Source organism: Hipposideros armiger, unplaced genomic scaffold (assembly GCF_001890085.2).
Source record: "Hipposideros armiger isolate ML-2016 unplaced genomic scaffold, ASM189008v1 scaffold_132, whole genome shotgun sequence".
NCBI lineage: Eukaryota > Metazoa > Chordata > Mammalia > Chiroptera > Hipposideridae > Hipposideros > Hipposideros armiger.
In genome coordinates, this window is record NW_017731482.1 from 346,119 (window position 1) to 356,565 (window position 10,447).

Sequence of the window (10,447 nt, forward strand, 5' to 3'; positions counted from 1 at the left end):
AGTTCAAAGAGGTTAAATGACTACCCCTGGGTCACAGAGAAAATAAGTGGCGATGCCAGGATTGAAACTCTGGTGTTCGACTCCAGAGCCTAAGTCCCTCCATTATTCCATGAAAAGGCAGTTCATTACCATGCAAGACCCTAAGTTTACGTGAACCTCAGCTTGATTTTCAGTAAGAGGGAGTGTGGGTGGAGTAGCAGCCCCTGGCTGAAATCCTACACAGAGACCCACCGTTTGGCCCCTAATCTCCCCCAGATGGCCTACCAGGTGGTGGAGAAGAGCGCAGCCCTGGGCACCCTGGAGTCCGAGCTGGAGGAGCGGCAGAGCAGGTGAGCGGCAGGGACCGTGCCCACCTCTGGGAGGCTTCAGGCCTTTTCTGCCGGGGAGGGGGGACGGGGTGACCCCGCGAGTCTCCAGCAAGGCCCGACAGCTTTCCCTATGTCCCCAAATGCCCGGAACCGCAGGACTCTGAGGGTGGAAGGCTGGGTGGGAGACTTGCCTTAGTTGCTTGGCTGGCGGTGGCCAAAGGCAAGTCTGTCCCAGCTCTGAAATCCGTCCCCACTGGACGGTGACGTTGGCTCACCCCCTGCTCCAGGCTTGCGGCTCTGGAGGCCCGCGTGGCGCAGCTGCAGGAGGCGCGGGCGCAGCAGACCCGGCAAGTGGACTCTCGGCGGGCGCGGAACGCCGCTCAGCGGGCTGCCTACGAGGCGCTGCGCGCCCGCGCCAGACTTCAGGAGGCGGCACTGCGCAAGCTCGAAGAGGAGGCGCGCGACCTACTGGAGCGGCTGGTGCAGCGCAAGGCGCGCGCAGCAGCCGAACGCAACCTGCGCCTCGAGCGCCGCGAGAGGTGAGAGCGCCCGGTCCCGCCCCTCGGGAAGGCGCGCAGTCACGCCCCCTGTCGGGGCGGGGTCCGGCCCCGCCCTCGAGGAACTGGAGCCTCGCTCTGCTCCCCACCGAGAGGGGACCCACCCACGCCATCGCAGGAGGGCAGCAGCGTTTGGCGCTTGGCTCCCAGGATGCTTTTCTGCCCCCAGGGCCAAGCAGGCGCGGGTGTCACAGGAGCTGAAGAAAGCTGCCAAGCGGACAGTGAGCATCAGCGAGTAAGAGTGGTGAAGGGCAGGGAGCCTTGGCTCTGGCTCTGCCCCGCGGGCTCTGGAGACCCCTGCTCTCGGGCCCCCTGCCTCCAGTTCTACCCTGCCCCACACCTGCCTATGGCACATCTGACCACACGTGTACACAGCCGCGGTCCTGCCCGCCCCCCCCCTCCCCGCGTAGACCGAGCCCCCAGGGCACATGCAGACAGTGTGGTCAGAGAAGCCCACACGCAGGCCCACTGTACTGCACCCACATGGACCCCCTTGTCACCGGGTCTGCAGGTGCTGTGACTGGGAGGGGCTGGCCTGGTCCCTTGGCCTTCCTGAGCGCCATTCCCTTTCCCAGGAGCCCAGACACCCTAGGCGATGGGATCAAGGAGGGGGTGGAGATGACTCTTGCCCTGCCTGCCGAGCCCGAGTTTCTGGAGAGTGAGGCTGGTGAGAAGTGGAAGAGGCCCTTCAGGTGAGGACTGTACCAGAGTTCTAAGCTGGACCCCACCCCAGAGTCTTCCTGTAGGACCTTGAACCAGCCCTTGAGTTGGGAGGGGCTTTGGGGAGACGCTGGGGTACAACTCAGATCTCCCAGAACATGTCTGACCTCCATTGCCTGGAGCCACGTGGAGTCAGTGCCACCTCAGGGACCCAAACCCCTGTCCTCACCATTTTCTTTCCTTCCAGGACCAGATCTCTGGGGGTGGGGTGTCAGGCTGGTGAAGGGTGTCACCAGGAGGGAACCTGTGGGGAAGGCCCAGGGCTCAGCTGTTGCAGGCATGTGGCTGCACACACAGACATGAGAACACACGAGTTTGCAAGCCTGGGTGAGCATATCAGAGCGCGTGTGAACATCTGAGCACGTGTAGCAGATGTCAGCTCACATGGTGGGACCTGATTTGGGCTTCAGTCCTTAGGTGCCTCTTCTCAGTCTTCCCATCTATCTTCATTTGCCTGGCAGTCAGGCTGCTCCTTCCTGCCACACTCCCCAGCCTGAAGGCTCTCCTCCAGCCCTTCCTTGTAGGTCACTGGTGTCCAGGCCTTAGGGCAGTGAAGGAACCTTGGGGAGGGGCATACGACATTGGTCCCCAAAGCCCATGGCAGACCTTGTGGGCCAAGTCACCCCAGGACTCACCCTCTCTTTGGCATTTTTGAGGTCTCAGCAGGTCTAGGCTCCCCCACCTCCCTGCCCCCAGCCTTATGCTATCACAGCCTGGGGGTGCCTTCATCACCACCCCCTCCAGAGGCCCCAGATCGCCTCCCAGGAACTTTTGTTGGGCACTCGGGTGGTGAGGCAGTTCTTACCACCATGGTGGAAACTTTGGGAGACTTCATTGACAATTCCCTCCCTTCCTTTACCTTCCTGGGACTGCTCTGGGTCATCCCGCTCTCCTGGTCTTAAAGGAGCCAAGTTCTCATCCTGGGCTTAAAAGGCTATGAGCCCTGGGGGTCTTGGCAGATGAATGGCTGCTATCTGCACACGTACTGGTCAGTCCCTTAGCATGTTTCTCTCTATTCTACCCCAGGTCTGCTTCCGCCACGTCCCTGACGCTGTCCCGCTGTGTGGATGTGGTGAAGAGTCTTCTAGAGTAAGTGTGTGTGTGTGTGTGTGTGTGTGTGTGTGTGTGTGTGTGTGTGTGTAGAGGTGGGCCCCTTGGAGCCCTGTGTGTGGTTCCTGGAGCCCCGACTTGGTCTGTATGTGCACTTTGGTCTGTCCATCCATGTGTTGCCCAGCAGTTGTGTGATTCTCTGCTGAGCCCCAGAGGTAGGAGCTGGGTGCATGGCCTCATTTCTAGCCCCTGCTTGGCTATCCTCTAGGCTCTGTCCCTCATCCAATTTCCTCACAGAGGACCAAGAGCTCCAGCCTGAGACCAGACAGAAACTACCACTCAGTGGGGAAACTGAGTTTCAGAAATGTCAGGGACTCGGTTAGGGTAACAGAGCCAAGCAGTGGCATGGCCAGGGCTGAAACCCCAGCCCTAAGGTTTCTCTGCATCCACCATCCCTGCCTTGCCCCTGTGCCTTTCTCTGTGCCCCTCCCATCTCCACACGGACCCCTGGGGTCAGGCTGGGCTGGGAACCTCCGCTTGCTGTACCTCCTGGGCATGCTCTGCTGTCTTCCATGCGCACTTCCTATAGCTGCTGCCTCAGGGGAGCTTGAGGCTCCCTGACAGAAGGCCTTGCTGAATGCCCTCCTGACCCCTCCCCCTTTCCCCCTTGCCCCCAAGTTTCAAGAAGAGGAGAGGCCACTCAGTCGGGGGAGTCCCCGAGCAGCGATACCAGAGCATCCCTGTGTGTGTGGCGGCCCGACTTCCTACCTCGGCTCAGGATGTGCTGGTAAGGAGCTTGGCCACATGCATGGGGTGCTGATATGTAGAGTGTGGGCCCCAGGAGTGGTCCGAAGGGGCCAGGGAAGCAGGGCTGGGCTCCTCAGCAGGAGCAGGAATTTTCCTGGGGTCCCCACAGCCTTTTATGATGGGGGGTAGGGGGGCACTGGAGAGGGAGAGACAGAAGGCTGGGAGACCAGAAGGCCAGTTGGGATTATGGGGCAGCATGGGGGGAGGCTGCTGCAGGAGTCTAGGCAGAGGTGATGAGACCCCCCTGTGTGCACAGACATATGTGAGAGAGAGCCTTGAGCATGCACAAAGAGGCTTGTATGGCAAGGACCAAGGGCACCAGCCTTCTCTTTTCCCCACAGGATGCCCACTTCTCTGAGGTCAATGCTGTTCGTTTTGGCCCCAACAGCAGCCTCCTGGCCACTGGAGGGGCTGACCGCCTCATCCACCTCTGGAATGTTGTGGGAGGTGAGAGTCTCTCCCCTGCAGGCCAACCCAATGATTTCTCCCCAGGCCCCCCTCCCCCCAGCTTGCTCCTTGGTGGGCAAAGATCTTAGATCTCTTTATGTTTCCTCCCCTGGAAAATTTTTGTGGGCAGCAGCCAGATGACCCCTTGGCAAGAGTTCTGGGCTCACTGTTCTGAAAAAGGCTCCTTGGGTCTAGGCCTGCAAGATGGGAGGACTGAGCACAGATGGTCCTTGTTAGGAGAGGTGGGGGTCCCCTATCAGGAAGGACAGGCCTTGAAGAGCAGGTCCCTGGGGTCCATACCAGGCCACTTCTTCTGTTATCATTTGAACTCTCAGCACTCAGGGGACCATTAGCTACCCTGGGCTCTATAGAGGATTGCGTGTTGGGTAGTCCGCTCTTGGAGGCTTCTTAGAGGAGGTGAGTTGCCAGTGGTGACTGGGTGTCCTGGCTTGCTGTGTGACCTAGGGACAGTCCCTTTTCTTTGGTCCTTTCCAGCCCGGTGGGATGACAAACTGCCCTCTGGGGCCCCCTACTGGCAGTTCGGGAAGGTGCCGCCTCCAGCTCAGGCCCCAACAGACCCAGCAATTCTGTTCTCTAACTTGGGAAAGACTGATTTTTCCACTCCCAGTCCTAGCCCCTCATTTTCATGAGGTTAGTGACCTCATTGCACCTGTCCCTTCCTGTGGTCACCCCAGGTCGCCTGGAGGCCAATCACACCCTTGAAGGAGCTGGTGGCAGCATCACCAGTGTGGACTTCGACCCCTCGGTGAGTCTGTCTCCCCCAGTCTACACCTGAGGCATGTGGGGCCTCTGGGACCTGAGGGAACACATGGGTATCCTAGAACTGGGCCCTCAGGCTCCCACACAAATCCTCCTCCCTGCCTGGGCCCAGAGACTCCTGCCTGCCTGGGGGACCTGGGCTGTGGGAAGCTCTGAGGCAGCCCTGCCCCAGCTCTCTGGCCTGAGGGATGTTGCCTCGGTCCAGGACCGAGTCTAGGACCCCTCCCTCCTACTCCCATCTCTCCAGGGCTCCCAGATATTGGCAGCTACTTATAATCAGGCCGCTCAGCTCTGGAAGGTGGGAGAGGCACAGTCCAAGGTGAGGTCTGACTGGGGAGGGAGCCTGGGGGGGTCAGGGGTCATGCCTTGGCTTGGAGGGGGTGTTATGGAGTCTTGGCCATGCCCTTAGTCCATATTTGGGGGGGCAGGAGACGCTGTCTGGACACACAGACAAGGTGACGGCTGCCAAATTCAAGCTAACAAGGCACCAGGCAGTGACTGGGAGCCGAGACCGGACAGTAAAGGAATGGGACCTCTGCCGTGCTTCCTGTGAGGCCCCCCCATCCCCACCCTCTGGGGTCCCTGCCCTCCTCCCCCCGACCCCGGACTGTCCATGAGGGACCTCAACCTGCTCTCTGGGAATGATACTGAGATTCACAGACATTTGGGGTGAAATCTCCCCAAACCCCTCCTCTATCCCCCATTGGTGCTTTCTGCCAGTTTCTTGATGACAGGCTTTGGGTTGGGAAGCAGGGAAGCCACCCAGGGTCTAGTTCTGCGAGGACCCTGCCCTCTGGGGCTTCTCACATGTCTAGTGGACGGGCTCCTGACCACCCTTCTCTGAAGCTGGGGCTCTGCTCCTTGTTTCCTAGGCTCCAGGACCATCAATGTCCTTTCCTACTGTAATGACGTGGTGTGTGGGGACCATATCATCATTAGTGGCCACAATGACCAGATGATCCGGTTCTGGGACAGCAGGTGACAGGCATGGGCTATGGGTAGTGGAGGCATAGGGACAGGGCTCCTGTGTTCTCTTTCTTTTCTCTGGCCATGGAGCTGTGGAGGGGACCTCGGGGAAGTGAAGCTGCGGTGGCCTCTGTGCTGGGCTTGGCCCCCTGAAGGCTCAGCCAGGGGACCTGTGCCACCTCAGTGGCTCTCTGTCCAACCACTGGACTCTGCCTGGGCTTTGACCACCAAGATGTAGAAGCCCCTTTTTCCATTTAGTTACTACTTTTTAAACAAAAGGAACAAAAGTTTTGGTTGTTTTTTAAACCTAAGAGCCCAACATTGGGCTTGAGTGGTTTATAACAGCCAGTGCTGGAGCCAGTTCTGGACCTGCTGCAGGCTTCTCCTTACTGGTGTGTAGTGATTGCCATTTGAAACCCTCTGGCTCTTTCACCCATGTAAAGACAGAGTTCCATTGCTTTCCCTCTGGCATTAGTTTAGTGACTGTAGGGTCTTGGGGGCTCCAGCTTCGAGTCAAGGGCTGCCTAAGTTCCCGTTGGGGCGAGGCTGGCTGCAGTGGAAAGTTAATCACTGTCAGCCTTGGCCCCAGTGCTTGGAGACCAGGTTTACCTCTGGGCTTCGTAAGCCTGTCACCCTCATCTCTGTCCTTGCTCCTCAGAGTGCCCCGCTGTATCCAGGTCATCCCTGTGCAGGGCCGAGTCACCTCCCTGAGCCTCAGCCATGATCAGCTGCATCTGCTCAGCTGTTCCCGTGATGACACACTCAAGGTCATCGACTTGCGTGTCAACAACATCCGCCAGGTGTTCAGGTACCTGCCACGTGGCTGCTGACCCTGTGGCTTTGGCTGGGGCAGCTGGGCTTCTTGTCTCCTGAAAAAGGCCCCCCAGGGCCTGTCAGCAGGGGTGGGGTGGGGGTGGGTGGGTTGCTCCTTGGAGGTCTTTTCTGGACCAGTGTCTGCTGAGGTGCCAACACTTTGATGGAGAGAGGAAGCTCTCGAAGTTCCTGGCTGAGGGCAGGGGACTGGTGGCCACTTCCATTGTGACTCGACTCTGTCTGTCCTCAGTGCTGATGGCTTCAAGTGTGGTTCTGACTGGACCAAAGCCGTGTTCAGGTGTGTCTGTGAGAGCACATGCCTATGCCCAAGTGTGTCCCATCTGATTGTGTCTCTGTGTGTCCTCACCTCTGATCTCCTCTCTCTTGCTCTGCTGTGGACACTGCAGCCCAGACAGAAGCTATGCACTGGCAGGTTCCTGGGACGGGGCCCTTTATATCTGGGATGTAAACACTGGGAAATTGGAGAGAAGCCTACGGGGACCCCACTGGTAAGCATGGCCACCACCCACCCACCTGCCCACCCCAGCCTCAGGGCCAGTGCCGCCCCGGCCCCAGCCCTGCTGAGCCAATTCCAGGTTCTGACATGCTTGGGCTCTGGAATCCCCTGCCCTTGTCCCCACACCTTCTACCTCCCAGAGCCCTTCACAGTTTATAAGATGCCTTTCCACATGTGCTCTGTTCCATCCTCACCGCAGCCCTGTGAGCCCATTTTACAGGCCAGGAAATGGGCTTAAAGAGGACCTCAAACCTCCCAGGTCCAGTAATAAGGGGCAGCATCAGGCTCCTGACGCACCCCTGAAGCCTGGCCTTCCCTCTCCTCAGTGCTGCTGTCAACGCCGTGGCCTGGTGCTACTCTGGGAGCCATGTGGCGAGCGTGGACCAGGCCAGGAAGATTGTACTTTGGCGTTAGTGCCACGACCCCCCTGCCTGGGCTGGAGCTCTAGTCCGAAGTTCGAAGCCAGAGGACAGCTTCCCACTGCTTCCCCCGGCTCCAGGGCCAGCGGGCAGGTGGGGTATGGACAGGAGTGGTGTGTGTGGGGTGGGGTGGCTTCAGGGCATTTAGTGGGGAAGGCCTGGCAGGACCTGGTCTCTTTGTTTAAAAACAAAGTGTGGGTTGTTGCGAGGGGGTGGTTACAGTATTTTTTTATTTCTGTCTCCTCATTTTCTCTACTAAAAATGGAAAAAAAATGTATTTAAACTAGTGTCTACTTGCCTCTTTTGCAGCATTTAGGGAACAGAGAGGCCTTTGGGCTGGTGGCTTGAGGAGACCTGGGCTTGGCCGCCTTTCCTCATCCTGCACAGAGCTGGGCAGATCCAGTCTGACCTTTGTGTTGTTCAAGTCTAAGAGGAGGCAGCACACAGAAAGGCCAGAAGCAGAAAAAGGCAGCCGGCTCTTGGAGCCATGGGAATTTCACCCTTGGTCCAAGCTGGTCCTGAGGCCAAGCCAACACCTTGGGCCCTCCTGCTTCAGGCACCCAGAGTAGACTGAGGCCCAGGAGGGGCTGTGGGAGTCTGAGGGAGCAGGGAAGGCAGCCCAGAAGGGCCCTGGTGGAAAGGGTCCTAACTGGAGTATGATGTCAAGTACTTGGTACACTTGATGTCACAGACTTGCCTTTAGACCAGCCACTTTTTTGCTCCAGACCCAGAGCCTGGAGTGGGTGGGCAACAGCCTCTATGTGTCTGTGAGTCTGGGAGGGTAGAGGTGGGCTGGGCCTGGGCCTTCGCTTACATTGGCATAAAATTTAATCTGCACAAAAAGCATCTGAAGTACAAGGTATAGACCCAACAGGGCTCCCCACTCCCTTCATCAACCTGGGGCCTGGTGGGGGAGTGAGCAGAGCAGCCATCGCCAGTCCTGAGGCAGTAGAGGGGACTTCGTCCCTGAGTGATGGAGGCCGACCTCTGGGGGTCTGCGCTGCTGAGTTAAAGGCTTCACGCTAGAACTCTCAGCCTTCATATCATCTTACGAATCTCTTTGGGGGGAATCTTTGCCAGTCCCAGGGTTTTGGAAACCATTTCCAGAATGAGCAGCAGAGAGCTAAGAGCCTGGACTCTGCAGCCATACTGTCTGGGTGTGAATCTCAGCTCCACCATTTAGTAGCTGAATGGTTTTTTTGGTGTGTTTGTTTTTACACTTAATAAACATTTATTTCTCAGACTTCTGGAGGTAGGAAGTCTGAGATCAAGGTGTTGGATCTGAAGTCTGGTGAGAGAACTTCTTGATTCACAGATGGCCATCTTGCTGTGAACAGCTGAAAATTTTGAGCAAGTTACTTAACGTTTCTGCGTCTTAGTTTCCTCACCTGTAAATTGTGATAATGATAGTGTCCACCTCAAAGACTCAATGTGTTAATATTTGTAAAGCTCCTGGCACGTGTCAAAAGCTGTGTGAGTGTTGGTTAAATACCCAAATCTACACTCTACTGACTCCCAATTACTCACTGCTCGTGGCCATCCTGCTGTCCTCTGAGCTTTAGGTGATACCTGGCTGCCTCCTGGGCCTCATCTGCCCCTGACATAAGCTCGCTCAACCCCACATCCTCTCTGCACCATGGCCTAGGGCAGCTGTCTCACTTTCCCTACCTGCTGCCACTGCAGGCCACCTTCTAAACCTGATGTCACTCTACCCAGTCCTCTCCTTACCATGGTGCCTTTCTAAGGTGTCATGTCACAAGTGCAACCCTTTGAAGTTCCCACCTAGCTTGCAGCTAACGCCTCAGCATGAATTTCAAAGGCCTTGGAGCTACCCTGCTGGCCTCAGCTGCATCATTTCCTGCTACTCTGACATGTAATTGTCTTACATGTGATTTCCTCTCTGCTCAGAAGGTTCTTCCCTCCCAGCGCCCAATTCATATGTATCCTCCAGGATCCCCTCACTGAAAGCCCTCCCTTCCCTGCCAGGCTGGCCAGGTGCCACCGCCAGCCAGTGCTCCCGTTTGTGTCTGTCTCGTCCATTTTCAGCAGGGAGCTCTTGGAGGAGACCTGGATGGGGACAAAGTATGCCCTGGGATCAGGCCTGGCACAGAGAAAGCCTCAGGAAATGTTTAAGTGGCTACATTCTCTTACTCAAGGACTTGACAAGTCTAAGTTGAAGACGCTGGGAGTCCAGCATTCTTTGCATCTGATTCCCATAGGCCCAGCCCTCATGCCTTAGCTCCCTGCACCCACCAGGAGTCACCAGTTGCCTAGTGTCTGCAGAGGCCATTCTCCCACCTCCCACCTCCTGGGATCCATGGCTTCCTTCCAGTAGCCACCATTACCCAGTGCTTATGTTAGGCCCCGTGCACTGCTTTTCCTGCAGTATCTTATTTGTTCCTCCCAACCACCTTGGGATGTAAGTATCTCTTTAACGGTGAAGAAAATTGAGGCTCAGAGAGGTTAAGTGATGTGAGGTCACACAGCTGGCACAGCTATATTGTGACTGTTCTACTTTTTAAAAACAAAACATCAGAGAATCTGGGCTCCCAGTTAGGTAGCACTGCAGGGCATGTCCCCTGTGTCCCAGTGGTGTGCCCCTTGCCAGGGGGTGACTCTAGCTTTATGTCTAACCTAAATCCTTCCCTGCATCTCCTATTCTGGGCCCTGGGCCTGAGCTTGGAGGGTTAGTGTCCCTTGAAGTGAGAGACATGCAGAGCCACAGGAGTGAGGTGAACAGGAGGCTGTTAACCAGCTACCCCATTTGGGGCAAGTGCCTCAGGATTGCTGTGAAGACTGTTTAGATAACCCAGAAAAGGTGCTCAGGAAATGATTTGACTCGACTCCTGGGACAGTGGCCCCTTTGCTTCCCTTAAACCTCCCCTTTGTGGGGTGAATTTGACAGCACACCTTGCGGTGCAGGTTCCACATCTCAGGGAGTACACACACCTTAACTTGGAAGGAGTGCTTCCTGGAGGAGCCAGACAGGCCCAGGCGTCCTGAAAATGAGGTGGGCCTGGAGGAAGAGGGGCTGGCACAGGCTGAGCGGGCAAGTGCTCAGAG

The 10,447-nt window shown here is 57.0% G+C and overlaps 1 protein-coding gene across 5 annotated transcripts in view; it reads left to right on the plus strand.

Moving 5' to 3' along the window:
- Positions 1–8,622, plus strand: part of ATG16L2 (autophagy related 16 like 2) — a 13,936-nt gene extending 5,314 nt beyond the window's left edge. For 2 of the 5 annotated variants that reach the window (XM_019649401.1, XM_019649404.1), the window contains 15 exons: positions 256–329; positions 596–847; positions 1,035–1,100; positions 1,441–1,557; positions 2,612–2,674; positions 3,314–3,422; positions 3,784–3,889; positions 4,585–4,655; positions 4,917–4,988; positions 5,098–5,218; positions 5,542–5,647; positions 6,294–6,443; positions 6,699–6,746; positions 6,856–6,957; positions 7,292–7,667. In XM_019649401.1, the coding sequence (XP_019504946.1) occupies positions 256–329; positions 596–847; positions 1,035–1,100; positions 1,441–1,557; positions 2,612–2,674; positions 3,314–3,422; positions 3,784–3,889; positions 4,585–4,655; positions 4,917–4,988; positions 5,098–5,218; positions 5,542–5,647; positions 6,294–6,443; positions 6,699–6,746; positions 6,856–6,957; positions 7,292–7,379 (1,545 nt within the window). In that variant the 3' untranslated portion in view covers positions 7,380–7,667. Of the gene's footprint in view, positions 1–6; positions 173–255; positions 330–595; positions 848–1,034; positions 1,101–1,440; positions 1,558–2,611; positions 2,675–3,313; positions 3,423–3,783; positions 3,890–4,584; positions 4,656–4,916; positions 4,989–5,097; positions 5,219–5,541; positions 5,648–6,293; positions 6,444–6,698; positions 6,747–6,855; positions 6,958–7,291; positions 7,669–7,693 lie in introns of those variants that run through there. The other 3 variants (XR_002124778.1, XM_019649403.1, XM_019649402.1) reach the window with 3 other exon arrangements.
- The last annotated feature ends 1,825 nt before the right edge of the window (positions 8,623–10,447 follow it).